Below are 23,480 nucleotides of genomic sequence, written 5' to 3'. Positions count from 1 at the left end.
ACGGCAGAGCCATAAGGAGCCATCGCTGCTGATTCTGTGACCCGTGGCCCCCACATAACAGAACTTCAGCAAGGTCTTTAACAAGCCAGGGGCTGATGCTTAGAGGGGCCTAGGGCTTTTCATCCTTACCTCACCAGCCAAGAGGGAGCGGTTATCACCTGATGCTTGTGTAGTAGCTTTCACATAGGAAGAGTCTTAAAATACACTGACACAAAACACCTTCGCGGCTGGCGCTAAATAGCACCCTCCCCGAGGTCCAGGCAAGTCAGTTTCCAAGGAAAGGTATTGGTGTGTCAGGGGAATTTTGCAAAAGCTGTGCCTGATCCAGGGGTCTTCCTTTCTCCTCGCCCTTTAATAACAAGCCCCCAGTGGCTTCCCCCAGGCGACTTGCCTGCTTTGATACAGTTAGGTGCAGTGTTAACACTGTCCCACCTGCCAGGCCAGTCCTTCAACACAGCCAAAAGTCAAACGAAACATGGCACGGGTAAGGTACCGACGGACAAGGATGGTGCCAGTCAGGTAATGACTCCAGCTAACAAACCCTTCCCATGAAGCCAGCCAGCCAGAACACTCCACGTTCACTGCTCCGAGCAAACAACCCCAGAGAATTACTGAGCAGGCAGAGACTGTCATCCAGGAGCTCTGCCCAGCCCCAATCCTGGGCAGCTGTGCAGCTCTGTCGGGTTCCTAAGGCCTTGGTCAGAGCCACGGTGTCACCCCCCCTCTACATAAGCTGTTGCCCCAGTGGCTGTAGTCAGAGCAAACCCCTGGTCTAGACAATATCCAAGCATGGGAGTGAAAAGGAAGAGAGCTCCTGTCCTGCCTTTCGCCCAGCCCAAACCAGGGCTAGATAGACTGGGTGGGGGAGACACTGACCGCAGTGATGCTCAGCCTGCGTGGTGACTGGAGCACAGCAGGACCAGAGAACCACTTTCCTAGGATGGATCCTATGCCCTCATCCAGGGAGAAATAAACAGCAAGTCCCTAGCTGGGAGGGGCGACCGTACCCGATTCGCTGCTGCTCAACAAGGTCCAGCTTCTCTGCCCTGTGGATGACCTCCAGGATGACCTCCAGCTCCTTCGGGTTCAGCACCTGCGTTTTCCTCTGCTTGTCAGTCTGGTTTGTGTGCACCGACCAGCCAGTCTGGAGCCTGCGGGGTGGGCAGTGTCACACTGCAGGCTGGAACAGCATAGAAATCCTCTGCCACACCCCAGGTCCTGAGCCTCAGAGCCTAGAAAATCACGGCCATCGACTTGCCTGCAGAGATGCTGGGTCCCAAGCAGGAATCTATCGACACGACTGTTTCATGCCCCACACTTCACCTTCCCCGCAGGGCTGAGAACCGATTTCCTGCCACTGACCTAACTCCTCCCATTCTTGGATGCCCCTTCTTTCGAGCAGGCCTAGTTTTCATTTTACACTTGGGTGTCATTACCCCAGGTGGGGTGCCAGCAGAAGGAAGCACTGTCTAGTGGTTAAAGCAGGGGTCCCTCCCCCCCCTACACACTGACAGGCCTCTTTAAGACATCTCATGCTGGGCACCCAACATTATTAGGTACTTCTGGAACCATAGGCCTGGGAGTTCATCCCCAGCTCAGCCACTCACCTGAGGGATGGCACTGTCCCTCTCTGGGCCTGTTTCTCCTCTCTGTCAAATGGTTTAATTCTCCTACACCTCCCAGGCTTACAGGCCTAACTCACTAGCATTAGTAAAGGGTTCTGAGACCACTAAAGGACCTTAGATATGCTGGAGCAGCACAGAGCACCATGACAACATGCGGCTCAGTGCCAGATAGCCGAGCCTAAGGGGAGCTACACAGCATGACTGCAGGAGGCCCTGTTTTACGGCCACAGTTCTGACCAGCTGGGCGCTGTTATGTTTTTAAGCCGTTTGAAGCTGACCCAGGAGGTTCAGCTGGGAGCAGCACTGGGGGAAACAGGGCACAGGCTGCTGCCAGAGGAAAGCAGCTAGAACAAATACAATTCAAGCCACTGACTTATCCCAGTCCCGTCCCTGCCAGCAATCTGACTTGAGAGAGAAAACAAGACCAAATGACATGTGCCTCCAAAAAAAAAAAAAAAAAAAAAGAGCAGGTGCCAACTGGGGGAGGCCATGAATTATAGATGGGGTGCTGCTAGGACTGCCTTCTGCATTCACCAACTTTGCTTATTAAATATAGGGTTGGTGGTGGGAACTCAAAGGAGAGTGGGGGTTGCAAGCTATTGCACAGAAAGGAAACTCCAGACAGCATCCGAGCACAGGGCTGTGCTTCAAGAGGCGTCCCAGCAACGATTCCTGTGGCTGTCCTCAGGGAAGCCAAATGACATAGTTGACCTCCAGCAAGGCAGCTGCATTGTGACTATAACACCTGGAGCAGTGCAGTGGCTTTGAGAAAAACCCTGCGCTGTGGGTCCTGGCAGATTTCAGAAGCTAAACAGGGCCAGGTCAGGTGATTACTTGGATGGGAGACAGGCTGGGGTGGATAGGTACTGCTCTCAGTGGGGCAGGCAAGCCACTAGCTGGTGCCCCCTTTCTGACTCAGTAACAAACCAAGGCCCGGGCCTGGTGTTACAGGCTGTCTTATGGAGCAGATGTACAACTTCTAGTGGTCGTTAACAGTACCTTGGCACACTTCACCAGAGTAGGGGTCAATCCAGGCCATTACATTCTGTTTAAACGCACCTGGCAGAGTTAGTGGGGTACAGCCTTCTCCAAGTTCTCCACTGGAGTGCATGTTACCTCTTAAGCAGCTGCCACATTTCACCCAAGGGGTGGCTGCACTGCAGTGACGCACTGATCACTGCACAGCTTGTGTATCAGTTTCAGGTTTTAGAGCACGTTCAGTACCTTCAGGCAGGGAGGAGTGATAGCAATGATGCGGGATATTATTACGCGCCTTCCTCAGCACAGGAGAAAAGCCATCAACTCCGAGGAAGCTCAGGTTTCATGGGCAGCAGGAGACACCTCTCCTCTCCCACTCCTGCCCGAGCCCCATGCCGGGTCTGAAAAGCAGCCACAGCTGTGAGTGTGGAGAGACCCAACTCTCCCCTACTCTCTAGATCAGGCAAAGAGACAGGGCATGACCCTTTCACGAGCAGGGCAGGCTGGGAACCCTCTCCAGGGGCTGGAATGAGAGCTAGGGCTTTGGTTCTGATTTGTGGGCAGCCCAAGTAACTAACTGAGTTTTGATCCACCCCGTTAGCTACCTGGCTGCTAGTGTGTCAGTGGGCAGCAGTTGTTCAGAATGGAAGTGTCCGATGTCCACTGAACGGCTCTGGTTTTCGTGTGCTAATCCCACACTCAGACTTGCACGGGAAGAACACAAGACGGTTCCAGTTTGTGTGTGGACTAGCCCTGGGAAGGGGGCAAGTCAGTCTGGTGAAGGAAAAACCTTGCAGGCCTGGCAAGGGAAGCCAGTTTGGAAGGATGGATTGCGGGGGGTTTCCATTGAGTTCCTCTCGCATGGCCAATAACAAACTGGGTTTTGGCCTATCTGTGCACTATAGTATCTGAGTGCCTTGAATGTATGGATCCTTACAATACCCCTCTCACTTGCCTCAGAATAGACAGGAAGCTTGTGGGAGAGCCAGGAATTGAACCCAAGCCCCAGACCAGTGCTCTAACCACTGGGAAATCCTTTCTCACAGGCAACTAGCACCACCTCTTCTGCCCCAGACCCACAGCCTGAGAATCAGCTTGGAGGGCAACAGTAAACGCTGTAAGAGATCACACTCTGTGGCCCCTGCTGTTAACAGACAGTATGTCTACACTACCCGCCGAATCGGCGGGTAGCGATCGGTTTATCGAGGATCAATATATCATGTCTCATCTAGATGCGATATATTGATCCCCGAACGTGCTCCTGTCGACTCTGGAACTCCACCAGTGCGAGCGGCGGTAGCGGAGTTGACAGGGGGAGCCGCGGCCATTGATCCCGCGCTGTGAGGATGGGAGGTAAGTCGAAATAAGATACTTCGACTCCAACTAGGCTATTCACGTAGCTGAAGTTGCATATCTTACACTGACCCCGCCCCCTAGTGTAGGCCAGGCCAGAGAGAGAGGGCAAACAGAAGGAAGCACTCACTTGGCTCTCAGCGCCAGCTGCCGGTCATTGGGACACACCCACTGATCACTGCCATTACCAAAGATAGTATCAGCCATGGCAGGAGACTGGAGAGAAGGCCAGAGGAATCACACCTGTAAGAAAAGGAAACAGCACCAAACACTAAGTCAGTCACTGACCAACACCTGCCTAGAGTCAGCACAGCCACCAGCCCAGGGCTCTCTCAAAGCCCAGCTCATGTGCTGCTCTCTGCAGCAGCCTGCAGACCATGGGAGCCGAGCTCCAGCATTCATATCCAAGGGCGGAGCTTGGCTCGTGGTCTGAACACATCAGGGCACTAACCGAGGGCAGAGCTCATGCACCTTTGCAAAGCAAGACTCAAGGTCTCAGGAGAAACACACTCCTCAGAGAAGTCCATTGGAGAGCTGGGACCCAGAGCTGGGAATGGGCAGGCCCAGGGGGCTATTGCTCTGCCCTGCCATGCAGGAGACATGCGTTCCGTTCTTGTGCCCAGCCTTTTAATGCCCCAAGCCAGCAAAGGGCTGGTGACAGATTCTGCACAACTGTAAGTTGCGTTTTGATGGTCCTAAAACCATGATGCCAGGAAAACCATCTAGGCCAAACTTTCCTGCCACCCTGATCTGTACTGCAAGAATCGTGGCCTCTTTGTCCTTCCACAAAACAAACCTTGGCTGCTGCTCAAAACACCAGTATGTGATTGCTTTAGACACATCCCCTGTACATGCCAGACCATCTCTGTGTACCCATTACAGCTTTCCAATGGAACAGCCAGCAATGAACTGTGGATCAGTCCATAATCAGGGATCTCGGTTTAATTCCAGACCAATGCACCCACACAGAGACAATACTAGTTACATCTAGTCTCTATCTGCTGCTCCAGGGGAGGAAATTACTTGTCTTCAACAACTGCTATAGGCCTGTAGATGTTCTGGGCAAAAAAAACAATTGAGGCTTTAAGTTGATCTACACAAGGAAATGTATTTAATCAAGATGGCAGGTTGGCTAACAGGTGAACATGTTGCACTAAACAGCTTTCTCTAGCTGTAATTTACTTGCTTTTACCTACAGCTCTCCTCAGAAGCCTGTGCTTTGCAGACGCTGAGGATTTTATACACAGGGGCTTGCTTATCACATTGCAAAACCTTGTTGCTTCGGCCCAGGGCAGCATACAGACAAACTCTTTCATAAGAAGAGATTTAAGCTTGAACTGGTTTTCTAATACTTCAGAAACACCAGGGTAATCAATGAGAGGGGAGGAAAGGTGAACAGCTGCTGGCTCTACATCCTTCCTGGTGTGATCTATATAATTTTGATTCCAGCAGGGACAAGAAAGAAAAACACTGAAAGACTCTTGATCAAAGTACATTGTCTACAGTCAATAAAAGCTCCCAAGTCTTTTCACCAAGCTTGTCTCTCATCCAAGTGTTCTCAGGCAGATGGCATGAGGCATTCCCCAAACAGCAGTTTCAGAGTGAGGGTGTGTAGCTATTTGGTCTTCTGGATCCCCAACAAAATGCTGTAAAAGTGCCAGTAGGTTTCTGCAGTTCCTGCTGAGACTAAAAGCACTTGGCACTTAAGAGTTATGGGCCCATTTATTTTTTAATTTACAAAACATGCCTGATGCCAGTAGCTCAGGGAGCACATGCTTCATTTAATGCACTGGATTTTATAAACAGTGTTCAAACAAAATAAACCCACTCTCTGACTCCCTCTGGTTCCTTCCCACTTTGCACTACACCTTCAATGCAATACACTCCAGCTCTATCACACCAGCAGAATCAAGGGGTTTCCACTGAGAAGGCGTGTGCAGATGTGTGCATCTGGTGACAGTTAGCTTGATCCCAGCTGCTGCAGGGAAATACAGGGTGATGTGTTATTTAGACAGTATATAGTGAACATACAGTGGTACTTCCCATCAAGCGAGCTCAAAGCTCAAAGCTCTGTGCAAATACAAGTCAGGCTTCACAACTCCCCCCACCTGGTGAAGTAGGTGAATATCATCACCCCATTTTACTGACACATAAGCTGAGGTAGAGAGGAACTGATCAGTCAGGAATCCTGCCTCAGGTCCAACGTTCTCACTGGGAACATGGCCTCTGGGAAGAGTGTTTGCAATCATTTGCCATACACTTCTAAACCCTAAAGGGGTTTTAAAGTGAGATATAAATCTTGAGGTGAGTGCATTCTGGGGTGTGATCACTGGAAGAACTGCACAGGTATGGAATCTGCTCAAAGACCAAGCATGCTGCAGAATGCACAGCACTCTAGAAGACAAGGTCTTCACTGCTATGCATATCAACAGCTGAGGTTGAACTGCAAAGCAGTAGTATCTGCTTGATACCAGCAAGTTCTGGGTTCAGCATTTACGCTCAGCTTTGGGTGCCAGTGACTGATGGGGAATTCACTATCACATCATAGTAGGGCTGGCAGAAAAGCCATGGACTGCTCTAAGTGCTAAACCAAAGTAAACACAACGTGTGCCTAGCGATACTCTGTGCAGAGCACAGCTGAAGGCACCACGCACCAAGGAAGCGGGGAGCTACATGTGGGAACTTTCACTAGAGATTATGGAATGTCCATTGCTTAAGTGGGGAGACAATATTTCCCTCTGCGTTGGGATCAAACCGCTTCTCACACCTAACCTAGACAGGCCCTGTATGAGAGGCATGGACAGACGGACATCTAGGCCTATAGAGAAGCCAAAGTAGTCTGCCGGGTCAGCATTTTCAGAGGTGGGCACAGAGGTTACATCTACTCTCAGCGCCTGCGAAGACTCCCAATGATGCACGCAAGCAGGGAAGTCCTGCTCATTTCCACTGGCCAACACCTCCAGCTTTCAGGTTTATCATCCCTGATTCAGCAGCTGGGAGGATGTTCTTTTCCTCCTACAGAGCAATGCCACATGAGAGGCAGCATAATGGCTGCAGAAGGACAGGAAGAAGTACGGAGTCACACTTGCTCACCCTAACTAAACAATTCATGGGATGACTCAGAAGAAGCTCAGTACACTGCACATCACCCTCTAGAATGGCATGAGAAAGAGAGATCCCAAAGGTAACGAGCTGGAGCAATGTCAGGTGTTTCATGTCATTAACGCATCGTCACTTGTCTCATAGTTCGCCTCACCCAGCCAGGAACATATGCCCATCCTATGGTCAAAACATGTCTGAGCAAGAAGCTATGACCCATCTCTATCTCCATTCCCCAACACATGGTCTCCAGCGGGATAGTCAGACTTGCCTATCCCCAGCTAGATGCTAACAAGGAAGGACCAGGGCTACGAGAACCAAGCCAGTTTGGCTACAGTAAAAATCCACCCAAATCACCAGGTGGTGGAGAGAGATCTCAAGTAAGTGCCCCCATCCAGTAGTTATTTTCCTCTTTGTATCAATTGTAGAATTCCTACTCTAGGTAAGCAATGGGACAAAGCACAACTTATGCTGCACACTGAAGAACTGCAAGGACCTCTATGGATTACCTTAGTGCTCTGAGGTCTGAGCAGCCTAGAAACTAGCAGTTTTGCAGCCAAGCTGCCTGTACAACCTGGGCAGGGCTCAAGGAGCATCAAGTCACTTTCGCTCTGCAATAATGCCACAGGCATCTAAACAGACGGCAACTCAGGAGTCAGATTCACTCCGGTTGAACTCATGTGCGTGCAAGTTAACACTTTATTGCCTAGATTAATACAGGACATGGCGCAAAGCACATGACCTTCAATAAGATACAAAATGTGGTAGCACTTCAAGCAATAGCTAGCTGTATTACAGGTTGCTTCCCCTTTGGGGAATAATTGCATTAACAAGCAATCGCATCGCCAACACACCAGTTACCTCAGCTACACTGGAATGAGACGTGAAAAGCACACTGGGAGTTTTACCACTGACTGCAATGGGGCCAAGATTCACCCACTGTGTGCTAGTCTCCCCGACCACAAATTGTGTGTGTCACTGTAAGATTCCCAGTTGTACCTGGCAATAAAAATGTTACAGGTCTCCACTTCAAAAACCCAACCCTTCAATAAACACCTTCCATCTTAAGATGTGGCTTGAAGTTTTGATTTTATAAAAACTAAGAAGACCCCACTGATGCTAGTAATTTTTACTGTGACGTTTTCTTTTAATCCAGTTCATTTTGAACAAAAATGCCCCAGAGGGTTTGCAATGCTAGGACTGCAGCCCTGCCAAGCAGACAGACACAACATCTATAAAGAAAAATCAAACAGACATTGATGGTTTCCACTGTCCTGAGATGCAAAAATTAAACCATCAGCATAAACAGTGCCAAGAATATTGGTTCCACAAAACTCTCCCCATGTTAATGATCTAAGATGATATTAACCACTCCCAACCAAGGGAAATCATCTTATTTACATTGTCTGATGTTTGATGCCATAGCATCTGTCAACAGAACTTCTATTGCCCCTGTCCTGTACCAGTATGACCACACCAGCGGCCCTGCTGTTCAGTTACAATAAGACCGTACGCAGATCACGTGTCGCCACCACCACATGCTGCGAAGGTCTCCGCTTCATCACACTTCTGGAGGCCTCTTTGCAGCTAAGCAACCTTGTGCCACTTCAGCCGAAAGCACAGAGGGACTGAATAGCAGAAAAAGCTCTGGCGGAAGTCAGGTCTCTCCAGCAAAGCATAAGCACTAATATTAAGTATATAGATTCACACGTATCAATATTTACCTGCCCTGGTGGCGACATTTCCTAGCATTAAAACTGTACCTGCTGGGCAGAGATAACCTGGCTATTTAAATGTGTGAATGATGGGCAAATACTCATCTGACATTTGTTAATACCAAACAAGACATGTCACCGACAAAAAGTGCAGTAAACCCAAGAAAACACATGTTCCCGTCTCCATAAATAGCGCACTTACCCCAACACGCTGCTGTTCAGTTGGCTGAGCCTAGGCTCACTTTCTGCTGTTGACACACACAGCTTGCTGTTTCCATGCAAGGCACAGATGCGCAACAAGCAGCATGGCCTTGGCCCTTTTCCACAGGAAAGCACACAGCTTGAGCAAACAGATCGCTCCCCTGTGCTAAGCTCACCAGTGCAGCCCTGGCTGAATATTTCATGCACTTCACAGCACTCCCACCTCGAGGCACAGGAATACCAGCCACGCACGGAACAGTTATTTTCTTCCAAACTCTCCTTGAGCTCTGTGAACCTAAACAATAAGGACTCAAGTCCACCAATGGATTCTCTCCTCCTTGTCCCCCTGACTCCTGGCCAGAGCTGAGCTAGGACTCGTTACCCAGCAGTAGAAGTATAGGAACAACAAGGGATGAAAAGAATGGATTTTTGCTGATGCTGGAGAAATGACGTGAGTGGGGCAGCAGGCTGAAGGCTATAACGACACTGCATAACACTCATCAGCTGCATCTGATCCCATGGCATAGCTAGCAGTGGGAAAGATACCGTGACAATTATTCAGCTGTGAGATTGGACCTCAGGAAGTCCAACCAGGAAGGGAAGACAGAGAGAAATGCTGTGCAATTTTACTCATTACATTACACTAATAAAAAAGATGACCTAGTTAAAAAAAAATAGGTTATATTAACTAGATGAAATCCTGGCATCTGAAATGACAGGACAAAGATGAGCACTCTAATCTTAAAGTTCAGATCACTGGGCACTTTCCCTGCATGGTCAGCTTACCCTGGTTGTCTCGTAACACTTACTTTCTTTTACAGCTCTTAATGATCTTGGAAGACCGGGCAAGCAGGGTCCTGTATAGTTTCGATACTTGGCCTGCTCACGCAAAGGGGGAAGTCAAACCTTCTACACCCCAAGAATCCCTGGGGTGGGGAAGCAAACAGAAGCTGCAATTTTAAATCAGGGTTACAGAGCCCTGGCTTTGAAGAGTGAGACATTTTCCAAGATTAGGACACTTCTTTGAAGGATTACATACATCCAGAGGCATCGTGCACATGCGCGCTCTCTCTCTCTCTCTCTCTCTCACACACACACACACACACACACACACACTTTAAACAGCTTCCAGACACACCACATGCACTCCCTATGTCTGTACACACCTGAAAGATAACACAGCCCAGATGTCCGATTCCCACTGGTGTAAGTCTGATCAGTTCAATGTGCTACAGAAACATACAAATATTTTTAGGCTAATACTGAGGGCTTCAGACTGACCCCACACGTGAGATACACAGATTCGGCTCCCATAACCCCAATGTACTGCAAAGCCATCCAAGCCTGGCAGAAGTCTAGAATAGTCAAGATTGATTTGCGTCTCCTACATTTACCAGAAAATAATGCCAGTGCCACTTCAACACGTCATGGTTGGAATCAGTCTGAGAACCAGGTGTTTAGCCACAATCCCATAGTGATGTGATGAAGGGCATCACATGCCCTTGTCAGCAGATGCTGCAGCAGATGTTTATTGGCTGATGCTATTTTGTATGCACGCTCTGGTCCAAAACAATGCTGTTGAGCCTGAGACAAAACCATTGTCTTATTCTACTCAGATCAAGGGTATCAGTCCCTAGGCCTGATCCATCTGGCCACGGCTGCAGGAGGGGCCCTGAACAGAACTGGTGCCCACGTAGCCAAAAGGTGGTAACTAAAGCCAAGAAGCCCTCTCGGACAAGCCAGAGAACTCCCCAGGAAATGCTTTGTGGTAGACCACTAGCTCCAAATCTAAACATTCTGGTCCAGATTCAGCAAAGCACTTAGAGCACATGCTTAAGTCTCACTGAAGTCACGTGCTTCACTGAATGCTTTGCTCAATCAAGGCCAGCATGCCAGCTTTGATCAGGGACTATGCTGCAGCAACTGACTCTTCCAAATCCAGCATGAGATTTCCGCAGCGGCCTAGGGGTTTTAGACAAGTGGGAATGGGGGGTCCAAATTCCCTAGATGGTTTTGAAAACCTCAGCCTGCCTCTTTATGCCCACGTGTGAAACTGACTGGTGCAATAAAACTTAAGAATTTAAAGTGAACATTTAAAGTATTGAGGGATAAGAATTAGAAACTAAATCTGAGATTTATTATTCCACTTTGTGGTGGCCAATTGATTTCAGACCAGGATACCTGAAGAAGTCAGTAATGTCATTACTCCTTAAGTGTTTGTCATACATCCAGGGAAGTCTAAAAGCAACTGCACTCCCACCTTCAGGCCTTGTGCAGACCAAGCAAAGTAACAAGCATGCACATTGTAGCAAAGGGAGAAAACCACCTTAGCTGGCTCCCCCTAAAATCCAAACCAGTGCCACTTCCCTTTCTGTGTTCACAGGAGTTCTGTGTAAATACACAGACCAGGGCAGCTTGCATCCCTGTTTCTTTAACCTACTGAACTTGACACTGCTGCAGAGGCCAGAGCTGCTTCCTTGCTTCTAAAAGCTGGCCATGTCCTTTTGCAGCTCACATGACAATTGTTCTCAGCAGAAAAACATCCTGTTTTAGAGCCAACCCTTGGGCTGTGACAGGTTTAAAGGCACAGCGCTGGCATCTGGCGGATTAGTGGAGTTCACCCACATTTCTCCTATGCCGGCTGCTGGGTCAACAAGGGAGATGCAGATTGAGGATATATGCAGTAGCTGCCCATTGGATCTCACTTCCCAGGCCTTTTATACTCACACTCCAAATAAGAGATCCAAGGGGGCAAGTTTTGTTAGACACAGGGGACCAACTTCACCCCGGTGTAATTCCACTGACTTCACAGAACACCGAGACGCAGTGAACAACTCTTGAGCCCATAAGAGCATAATGCCCTTCAGCCCTGGGATTCAGTCCTTCCTGGTGGGACAGAGAAGCCTGCTTCGCCGGCAGGTGTATTTTCCATTGGGTGGAGAGGCCCAATAAGTCCCTTGTCTTTGGAGCTTTAGCTCCTTTATTGATAACGACAGGCTGGAATAAAGCAGCACCTGACCAAGGCTTTCCATCAGGACAGATCTGAGCGTGTTTTCTAGACACACCGGAGTAAATAAGGAATGTTCTCCCAGCATGACTGATCCAAACACATAGTATCATGCTCTTTTGCTTCTCATTACCCAGAACACTTGTCTGGCTCCCCATTGTTCTTTGAACACTGCCTGTGGAGAGAGAAGGAAGAGGGGAGGGGGAAGGAACATGGCTCAGAGGACTCACCAAGACCCAGGACTGGTCTTTAGATGGATTATTCTATACACTAGTTGCAGTGGAATCATTATTTCTGCTGGTTTTTCACTGGTACCGAGGATCTACTCCTCCCACTGACTTAACCTGGAATTGTGGGTGGCTCAACATCTCTCCCTCTGAGAAATCATATCCACTAAGGACCCCACATGGTTTGACACAGCTATTTCCAGCAGCGAATGAGGAGGACACTGTCTGAATTCCTGGGCTTTAAAAATCACTGCTCAAACAAGGGAGCATGGAGAGAACTTAGTCTGATATCTTGCATGTCCTCAGGGTTGGACGCTGCCATAGAGATGGGATTAGCTCTGGGAAGCTATGAGGTGTTAGATCTGAGTAGTGTCCCAGGTATCTCAGTGCAAAAGGATGTACAATAGAGCCTGCTCGTCAGGAACACGGTCAGGTGAGACCACACTGAGAGCCAGAAGAGAACTCATGCATTGTGTAAATGGGACCTGCTTCTTGCATGGTGAAACTTCATTCTGTCTATAGGAAAATTCCACTTCCTTAAATCTGGTTCCTCTCTGTGAATCTCTCAGAAACACAGTATGTATGTATGTATGTTCGAAGCCCTTCTCCGGATAAGATGCCTAGAGAGCATGAATCAGGCTGGGGGGAGAGAGAGAGAGAGACAGAGACAGAGACAGAGAGAGTGAGTGTGTGTGTGTAACAGCTCCAGATGAGTCACATGCATCAGTGAGCAACACAGCACAGTGTGAAAAATCTGTCACTTGGATGAACTCCCTGCAGAACACCCATCAGATGGCAAAGAGCCAAAGCATCTTTTCAATTAACCAGGCCTCTCAAAGACAGCTCAAAGCAGAGAGGTACAGGAGGCCACGTGAAGACAGCACCCAGCTAAGGCAGTCACTCATGCTATAGACTCAACAGAGCGCTTCAATCAACCTGCACATGCCTCTCCAGAGATGAACCACAGAAGCCTCCATCAGGAGCAGGGGAAGGGAGCAGACCTTTGATAGGAAGGGATTCTCGGCAACACAAAGACCCTCACAATGATGTGTCAAGATGCAAACAAATTTCACGCACCATGGTGAGGTGCTGTGCAGGTGACATGCATCTCTGCAGGAACAGGCAGAGCCTGGGGAAAGCCTGTGTATGCTCTTCTTGATGCAGGAGAGAAGGAATCACCCCAACAGTTAAGGAGGGGAAGCCTCGTACCCCTAAGGCTGGGAGGTCTGCTGCCACCACTGATAATAAGAAACGTAGGGTAGTGGTGGTTGGAGACTCTCTGCTGATGGGGACGGAGACATCCATCTGTCGCCCTGACCGTTCATCCCGGGAGGTATGCTGCCTGCCAGTTGCCCGTATCAGACATGTTACAGAGGCATTGTCGAGGATTATCCAGCCTTCTGACTACTACTCCATGCTACTCATCCATGTGGGCAAAAATGATACTGTGAGGTGTGACACTGAGCAGATCAAGAGTGACTACAGGGCTCTGGGAGTACGGGTTAAGGAGTTTGGAGCGCAGGTGGTATTCTCTTCGATTCTTCCTGTCGAAGGTAGGGGCCCGGGCAGAGACAGATGCATCGTGGAGGTGAATGCCTGGCTGCGAAAATGGCGTCGCCAGGAGGGCTTTGGCTTCCTCGACCACGGGATGCTATTCGAGGAAGGACTGCTAGGCAGAGATGGCGTTCACCTTTCGAGGAGGGGAAAGGCCTTATTTGCGCACAGACTGGCTAACCTAGTAAGGAGGGCTTTAAACTAGGTTCGACGGGGACAGGTGAGCAAACCCCACAGGTAAGTGGGGAACAAGACCTGGGAGATGGGTCGGAAACAGGAGGGCGCATGGGCTATAATGGCAGAGAGAAAGGAGGGTCAGGGCAAAGCTGGGAGGCAAGATCAAACCAGTATCTTAGATGCCTATATACAAATGCAAGAAGTATGGGTAATAAGCAGGAAGAACTGGAAGTGCTAATAAATAAATACAACTATGACATTGTTGGCATTACTGAAACTTGGTGGGATAATACACACGACTGGAATGTTGGTGTGGATGGGTACAGTTTGCTCAGGAAGGATAGACAGGCGAAAAAGGGAGGAGGTGTTGCCTTATATATTAAAAATGTACACACTTGGACTGAGGTGGAGATGGACATAGGAGATGGAAGTGTTGAGAGTCTCTGGGTTAGGCTAAAAGGGGTAAAAAACACAGGTGATGTCATGCTGGGAGTCTACTACAGGCCACCTAATCAGGTGGAAGAGGTGGATGAGGCTTTTTTCAAACAACTAACAAAATCATCCAAAGCCCAAGATTTGGTGGTGATGGGGGACTTCAACTATCCAGATATATGTTGGGAAAATAACACCGCAGGGCACAGACTATCCAATAAGTTCCTGGACTGCATTGCAGACTTTTTATTTCAGAAAGTTGAAAAAGCTACTGGGGGGAAGCTGTTCTAGACTTGATTTTAACAAATAGGGAGGAACTCATTGAGAATTTGAAAGTAGAAGAAAGCTTGGGTGAAAGTGATCATGAAATCATAGAGTTTGCAATTCTAAGGAAGGGTAGAAGGGAGTACAGCAAAATAGAGAGAATGGATTTCAGGAAGGCGGATTTTGGTAAGCTCAGAGAGCTGATAGGTAAGGTCCCATGGGAATCAAGACTGAGGGGAAAAACAACTGAGGAGAGTTGGCAGTTTTTCAAAGGGACACTATTAAGGGCCCAAAAGCAAGCTATTCCGATGGTTAGGAAAGATAGAAAATGTGGCAAAAGACCACCTTGGCTTAACCACGAGATCATGCGTGACCTACAAAATAAAAAGGTGTCATATAAAAAATGGAAACTAGGTCAGATTACAAAGGACGAATATAGGCAAATAACACAGGAATGCAGAGGCAAGATTAGAAAGGCAAAGGCACAAAATGAGCTCAAACTAGCAATGGGAATAAAGGGAAACAAGAAGACTTTTTATCAATACATTAGAAGCAAGAGGAAGACCAAGGACAGGGTAGACCCACTGCTCAGTGAGGAGGGGGAAACAGTAATGGGAGACTTGGAAATAGCAGAGATGCTTAATGACTTCTTTGTTTCGGTCTTCACTGAGAAGTCTGAAGGAATGTCTAATATAGTGAATGCTTACGGGAAGAGGGTAGGTTTAGAAGATAAAATAAAAAAAGAGCAAGTAAAAAATCACTTAGAAAAGTTAGATGCCTGCAAGTCACCAGGGCCTGATGAAATGCATCCTAGAATACTCAAGGAGTTAATAGAGGAGGTATCTGAGCCTCTAGCTATTATCTTTGGGAAATCATGGGAGACGGGGGGAAGATTCCAGAGGACTGGAAAAGGGCAAATATAGTGCCCATCTATAAAAAGTGAAATAAAGACAACCCAGGAAACTACAGACCAGTTAGTTTAACTTCTGTCCCAGGGTAGATAATGGAGCAAGTAATTAAAGAAATCATCTGCAAACACTTGGAAGGTGGTAAGGTGATAGGGAATAGCCAGCATGGATTTGTAAAGAACAAATCATGTCAAACTAATCTGATAGCATTCTTTGATAGGATAACGAGCCTTGTGGATAAGGGAGAAGCGGTGGATGTGATATACCTAGACTTTAGTAAGGCATTTGATACCGTCTCGCATGATATTCTTATAGATAAACTAGGAAAGTACAGTTTAGATGGGGCTACTATAAGGTGGGTGTGTAACTGGCTGGATAACCGTATTCAGAGAGTAGTTATTAATGGCTCCCAATCCTGCTGGAAAGGTATAACAAGTGGGGTTCCGCAGCGGTCTGTTTTGGGACAGGCTCTGTTCAATATCTTCATCAACGATTTAGATGTTGGCATAGAAAGTACACTTATTAAGTTTGCGGACGATACCAAACTGGGAGGGATTGCAACTGCTTTAGAGGACAGGGTCAAAATTCAAAATGATCTGGACAAATGGGAGAAATGGTCTGAGGTAAACAGGATGAAGTTCAATAAAAATAAATGCAAAGTGCTCCACTTAGGAAGGAACAATCAGTTTCACACATACAGAATGGGAAGAGACTGTCTAGGAAGGAGTATGGCAGAAAGAGATCTAAGGGTCATAGTGAACCACAAGCTTAATATGAGTCAACAGTGTGATACTGTTGCAAAAAAAGCAAACGTGATCCTGGGATGCATTAACAGGTGTGTTGTAAACAATACACGAGAAGTCATTCTTCCGCTTTACTCTGCGCTGGTTAGGCCTCAACTGGAGTATTGTGTCCAGTTCTGGGCACAGCATTTCAAGAAAGATGTGGAGAAACTGGAGAGGGTCCAGAGAAGAGCAACAAGAATGATTAAAGGTCTTGAGAACATGACCTATGAAGGAAGGCTGAAGGAATTGGGTTTGTTTAGTTTGGAAAAGAGAAGACTGAGAGGGGACATGATAGCAGTTTTCAGGTATCTAAAGGGTGTCATCAGGAGGAGGGAGAAAACTGTTCACCTTAGCCTCCAATGATAGAACAAGAAGCAAGGGCTTAAACTGCAGCAAGGGAGATTTAGGTTGGACATTAGGAAAAAGTTCCTAACTGTCAGGGTAGTTAAACACTGGAATAGATTGCCTAGGGAAGTTGTGGAATCTCTGGAGATATTTAAGAGCAGGTTAGATAAATGTCTATTAGGGATGGTCTAGACAGTATTTGGTCCTGCCGTGAGGGCAGCGGACTGGATTCGATGACCTCTCGAGGTCCCTTCCAGTCCTAGAGTCTATGAGTCTATGACGAGACAAATCATAGTGCCACGCTGAGCGGCTGGATGTGACATGGCAGAGGGCAGGATCTCACTCAAGAAGGGAGGAAAAGGTTTTTGTTTTGTAGGTAAACATAAACATGCGGCCTTGTTGGGAAGCAGGGACCAACTAGAGAAGGTGGCTGGGGGAGGCTATTAAATGTCTCCTGGGCCCTCTCAATGTACGTCTATTAAGAGAAGTTACCTATGCAGAACCTCAATGGAAAACTAGTAGGAATATCACCCCTGTCTCCCACCCTGTGTCTGTCTTGTTGGTTTCAACTGTAAGCTCTGTGGGGCAGGGGCTGCGTCTGTGAAGAGAGGAGCCATCTTCAGGGCACAGACCAATCTCTGAGCAATGGGAAGAGACCTGCATGGAAGGCAGATTATCAAACGGTGACAAAACTGGAGTTGCTCTCTAGTGTCATATGGATACGGTATGTTGAGCGGGATGCTGGGCTGCTTACTGCATGAACATATTGGCTTAGTATTAGGGGGCTATAAGCAAGAAGGAAAGCAATAGCTCAGAATAAGCCATGCCCTGGTAAATACTTCAGGGTTGTTGAGATACTCTGCCCCAGCGATGAGCTCTGCAGACTATAGCTCCTGGATCCAGCCAACTTACCAAATTGGTTTGGTTGTGCATGGCAAAACCCCAAGAGCTCACATGAATAAAGGAATTCTGGCAGCATTCCCGCTCTCAAGAGGAAAAGAAGCTGTTTGTGGGGACACGGCTGACCCCCAGGACCTGGTGGGGCATCTGGAGAAGCCAGGCCTGCCAAGGCTCTCATCAGGGGATGGTAAACCTTTGGGTAAGAGAGATGGGGAGAGGTTTAAAACCCTTTTTCTGTCAATGTTCCACCCCTGCTGTTAAAATAATACATCCTTTGGTTTAAAGAGGCTTCCTGGTCACTGTATCCTCCGATCACTGACTGCCAAAGAAAGCAATACCAAGTGTTGCATCCAGGCAGACCTGCTGGGTAAGCACAACTGATACACACCCAGGGCACTGTCCCCAAGGCTGGTGTAGGACTGGCAAATGGTGGCATTCCACCCAGAGAGGTGAAGGCAAGGCCTGACACCAGAGGGGGTACACTCAAAAAGACCACAATGGATGGTGCAGTCCAGCCTGGAACCATGACACCCACACCTGCCTACTGCAGGGTTCTTGTGCTTTCCTGCAAGCATTGGGGCTCTGAACATTGCGAAAGATAGGAGACTGAACCAAACTGGCTTTGGCTTGGATCCAGCCTGGCAAGGACTGTGGCCCAGATCCACAAAGATATTAGGTGCCCAACTCCCAATGGTTTCAGTGCGGAATTAGGATCTAAATATCTCTGAGGACATGGGCCTATGCTACTAGAGAAAAAGCAGAATTATAAGGCTCAGGAAACAAAGGCGGAGCATGTTGTATTCAAGGGGTTTGGCTTGGAATCTTTCTTTGAACTAATGATCCTCACTAACACTGCAGCATCTGTTAGAAGCAGGACCTGTTGCTAGTGGATAGGGTTAATAGACACAAAAGACTCAATGTGCAGACGCTGTCCGCTCCAAGCAGCTTGGTCAGTGAACCTCTGGGCGTTAAGCGTCAGCACACACTTGCCTATTGCTTCTCTTCTGCAATTAGCCTGCAAAATGCAAAGAGGCTGGCCCAGAATACAAAGGGGCAGATGGAAGCTCCAGAACCGGGATTTCAGGACACCACTTCAGATGGATTTTGTGATGGACATGGGGGGAGAGAGAATAGTTCTCTCTGCTCCTGGCAGTGCTGCTAGAGAACAATGCCATCTCCCAGTTTAAAATTAATAGTGATCATGTTAAGTAAGCCTTCGAGAGAATCAGCTTAGTACTTCACTCCTTTGCCATGGGCCTGTTTATTCTACAGAGAGATATTTTTGCCCTCTTTATTCCTCAAAGTGGGTGATTGGGCCAGGCTTTTCTACAGCATTGCATATGTCCCCCGTTTGGCATTAACGCTGTGCCTCTGGAGTCACTTACGTGGGTTAGGCACTTGGAGACAGCTCCTGATGTGTTTTCTGATGAACCAACATGATACTTACCAATGAGTGTTGGGAATCCTGGAGGGACGTATTGCCATGCTGCAGGATGCAGCCATAGGCAATGTACAATGATATAGCCTCGGACACTTGGCCCTTCACAGACAGGTGAAAGCTGTGTCCTCACTGCAAAGAAAGGTGAGTTTTTACAAGGAGGCAGCTGCCTGACTGTAAATCCAACTGGAGACAAGCAACTGTAGTTTTCCACCGCTGGTCCAGGTCAGGCCCGTACCTCTCCACACCTGGGGTTGACCTCAACCAGTACATGGAGGTCCAACCTACCTGGGTCTTCTTTCCATTAGGACTTTACATTGAGATAGCTGCCTTAATGTAGAAACAGAGCTTCCTTTGTAGTGAACAAATAGCCTGAGCTGGCCTTCAGGGGAAACTAATTCATATGTAGTTTGGCCAACACAGCATGAAATTCTAGCAGGCCAGTACAAATGAGCTTGCAGGAGATCTCTGACCAGCTTTGATTTGCTAATCAGCTTAGCTAAGCAGTCTCAAATCTATAACAAATTTGTGAATTAGTCAGCCAATTCCTAATGTATTTTTTTTTTTTAGACACGAGGGGCCAGCCTGAGCCAAGTTAATGCAATTAATAGGCCTCCTGCTCAGTAAGCTACCTATGGGGGATGCCCTGCTTCACTCAGGACCACCATCTCGGCTCAGGTGCAGTTCTACCCTGGTTTTCCTTTAGCTGCTACTCGCTCAAAGATGCTGTGTAATTAGTCTCTGAGGCACACACCGGCACCCATTTTCCCGAGGAAACCTTAGCAACAAGAACAAACATTCACTCAGTTGCTATAACAGAGACTAAATGACTAGTAAAGAAAAAAAAAGGTTAAACCATGTCCTCGCCTCCTGTACTCTTCCAGCACTGGCAGCGTGTATTGCAGACCTGGATCTTCCCTCCTAGCATCACAGCAGTATCTCCAAATTCGGGGCCTAATCCCAAATTCTTAAAATTGCAAGTGCGCCTAATGACAGTGCACTCTGCCAAAGCTTATCTTTAAGGACGTGCTTAAATTCCAGGCCCCAAGGTGCATAAGTGCCTGGCTGAGCCGGGGTCTAATACAACAGCTTCCACCCCAGGATTTCACTTGAGAAACACACACAATCTCAGCACACCTGCCAGGGAAACAGGTAAGTGTCAGTGACCATATTTTACAAATAAGCCACCTTGGGGTTAAGCAGCTTGCAAGCAGTGGCACGACAAGCTGATAGGAGTTCGGAACAGCCCAACAACAGCTGGAAGTGCCCGCTTAGCTCGCAGGAGAGCCAGGGACATTCAAGCCAATCAAGCAGTCAGATTAGATGAAGTTTCATAATGTCAGAATGCACCATTGTGGGGGGCAGTGGGGCAGGTAGGATTGGTTTAAATGGGCCTCTCTCTCTTCCGTTTGGTCATGCAGCTGGCCTGCATGATGGTAATTACCCACCAACATTAGTCCCCAGCGCTAGGACAAGCCGTTAGGATTGGACGGACCATCTCCCTAATGTTACACAGGTGCTTCAGGGTTAAGACACACTCACACTCCGTTTTTCAGCCAGTAGAGATTGAGAGCTGTGCAGCCAGATGCCGGAGCAATGAACCTCCATAGAAGTCTCACCAAGTTTGAGTCAATCCCATTGGAAAACCACTATCAAATGAAACCCCTCAAAGCCTCTCCCACGATGACGACTTGATTTAAGCAGCCCCAATAAAGGTTTTTCTTTCATTCACTTGAAAACCTTCCCATTACAAACTGAGTCCCTGTGCCCTCTCCCTGTACTAACGGGGTGTGCGTACATGTTATAAACCTTCATCAGACAACAAGTCACCCTACTCCTTGCATCCATACAGACCGAGATGACCAGGATCTCTCTGATAACATCAGCTGTAGCTATTCCAGCAGTGGGCTGATTTTTCATTATCACTCCTTTGAGCCATAGAACAACTCTTCCACTCCTTGCCTGCTCCCAGACATTCATCCTATTACAAGGGCAGGCCCCACAGCCCCTCCCATACGCGAAGCCCCACCTCCCACTACCCTGCTTGGCAGGCAGCTGGTTTACAGAACACAGCTAGCAGCTGTCTCCAAAGCGATCAAACCAGATAACCACTGTGATCTCCAGAGCAATCACTCCTGCACGTCAGCAGGGCACAGAACGTTCCACAGCTTGGCTGCAGCAATGTAACTAGCAGCCCTGTGCGATACTACTGCATCCTAGCACTGGCTGTCACTTAGATTACGCTTAGAGCCAGATATGAGCACGCAGCTACCCTAACCTCTCACGTGTCACGCTGGTTCTGAGAAGTTTCAAATATAGCTAAGAGACTAATGTGCTGGTGCCTTTTGGAAGTTACATGCTTGGAGTAACCCGCACTGTCAAGATCTGTAAAACCTAACAACAAGAAGGCTTTACAGACCTCTACATCCTTGCATGATTAACTCCATAAACCAAGCACTCACCTAATTAACCCTACAGGCCTGACTCAGAACCACAGCACTCCCTCAGGAAACAAGATCCCTGTCTTAACAGCAAAACAAGCTCAGGCAGGATGGGCCAGACAAACGTACACCAGACTAGGGGCCTGCATTCTATTTCTGCTTCTGCTACTGGATTGCTGGGCAACCTGCCCTGCTCTGTGCCTCTGTTTCCCCACCTGTAAAACAGAGATAATGATACTCACCTTTCTCTGCACATTGCTTTGAGATCTACGGATGGTAAGCACTAAATATGAAGAATAGTATATGACTGTTCTGGTCCTTCCATCCCTTGTATGGAAGCTGTGGAACATGAACAAGAATGATTTAATTTTATTTTAAATGCGGTTTTACAAATACTTCCACAAAGGCGGGGAGGGGGGGAATCCAGAGTCAAAATGTACAACTAGGGCTGGATCAAAAATTTGCCAGCCACAGTGGTCTGAACACCAAGAGCCGGTTTGTAAAACTGGTCCCAACTGTACACTGAACAGTACAGCTATGAAGTGAACCTGACACAGCATGACAAAAGCAGGCCTTTGCCATCACTCATCTCTGAGGCAGCAGCTTTGCAAAGAACTCCCAACCCCAGGCTATGAAAACATACCTGCAGCGCCAGGAAACCTTACCATGTCTCAGTTCCCTTAGATCCGCTGCATTGATAGAGGTGGTGCATTTCTATAGGCAATACCCAAGTTGGTGGACAAGCATATCAGTCTGAGGGTAAGTGGCACAGGAGGTGCACAGAGGAAATTCTGACAATCATCATCTGCTAGCTTACACAACACTCCATTCCTGGTCAAAGATATTTTTACACTAGGACATTCAAGAGGGTTTTAATCAAGGGATCTGTGTTGTGCAGGGCACCACCTAAGAAATGCACAAAGCGCATGGGTTTGGGGTCACAAAGCTGAGCTTGACCTTTAGCTTTGGGTTGAGATGGGTCCAGACTGCAGAGATCAGATGCAAACTTCTCTAAACTTAGGACAAGTTTGGATCTGGGAGAGGAGAGGGACGCATGTGCGTTGGTTTGCCCCACTGCAGTTACTGGTCAGCTAGACATCTGGGTCTACAGCAAATGCATGCAAAGTTCAGAGTACTTTGAATCCCAGGGTTGAGTTGGGTCCAGCTCTAGTTCCAAGCTCAAAATGAACCCAAGAACATCAAACAAAACTGAGCTAAATGCACTGGGATTTGCCAGACCCAGGTGAATTGGATGGAAAAAGGTTGGCACCACTTCAAGATGAAGACTGGATTTGATGACCCAGCATCCTCTTTTCCAGCTGGAGGACAAAGGGCTGCAATGCAGTACCAGGACACACCACATATCATGAGCAGGTTCAATTCTAGCATGTCCCTTTACCAGACCTGCCACAGGGAGCCACCAGGATCATCCATTGCTAGGGCAGGTTCTATTTTCATTATCAAATGATTTGCCACTGGGCTTCCCCACACAGAGAAGTACCAAGAATTCCAAGGTATCTAGTCTCCTTTTGATACCCAGATTTTCTGAACATTAATCTAACAGAGACCTGCGTTGTTCTTTAGTACTCTAACTTCCCAGAACCAAACACCTACGATGGATTCAATTTGGAGAGGTGAGGCGCCACCTAACAGACACCAGACACAATTTGTGCTACTCTCTGGCCACACCACATTGGTGTTTGTGTTTCCACATGATCCCTGCAGTGTCTGTTAACCTGGGGCTGACGTCACTTCAAAATAAAGAGTTTCACGTGTCCAACCAGAAGCAGAACCCCCCGATGTCAAATGGAGCCCAGGATCGCTCTCTTTGAGAGCGTCAGGAGTTTCGCTCTCTACAGCATGCCAACAGGGTCAAAGTCATTGATTGATGTCCTCATACTAAGCATCACTTTCCAAGGAGAAGGGGATAACACACAAGGATCTCATCGGAGCCAAGGAGCAGTGAGCTCCACTGGGAAAGCGGTAGGCGTATCTGTACAGCTTTTCTGTTAGTACCAACAACATCATTAA

At 47.9% G+C, this 23,480-nt stretch overlaps 1 protein-coding gene across 6 annotated transcripts in view; it reads right to left on the bottom strand.

The window, feature by feature from the left end:
* The window catches only part of RPH3AL (rabphilin 3A like (without C2 domains)), a 96,595-nt gene that overhangs the window by 56,694 nt on the left and 16,421 nt on the right, over positions 1 to 23,480 (bottom strand). For 4 of the 6 annotated variants that reach the window (XM_030536668.1, XM_030536667.1, XM_030536669.1 and 1 more), the window contains exons 2-3: positions 4,087 to 4,199; positions 1,008 to 1,151 (exon numbers count right to left, since the gene is read on the bottom strand). In XM_030536668.1, coding sequence (XP_030392528.1) covers positions 1,008 to 1,151; positions 4,087 to 4,163 — 221 coding nt within the window. In that variant the 5' untranslated portion in view covers positions 4,164 to 4,199. Of the gene's footprint in view, positions 1 to 1,007; positions 1,152 to 4,086; positions 4,200 to 8,972; positions 8,993 to 21,691; positions 21,789 to 23,480 lie in introns of those variants that run through there. The other 2 variants (XM_030536666.1, XM_030536670.1) reach the window with 2 other exon arrangements.

This window comes from Gopherus evgoodei, chromosome 17, assembly GCF_007399415.2.
Source record: "Gopherus evgoodei ecotype Sinaloan lineage chromosome 17, rGopEvg1_v1.p, whole genome shotgun sequence".
Taxonomy (NCBI): domain Eukaryota; kingdom Metazoa; phylum Chordata; order Testudines; family Testudinidae; genus Gopherus; species Gopherus evgoodei.
This window is presented reverse-complemented; position numbering and strand designations above follow the sequence as displayed.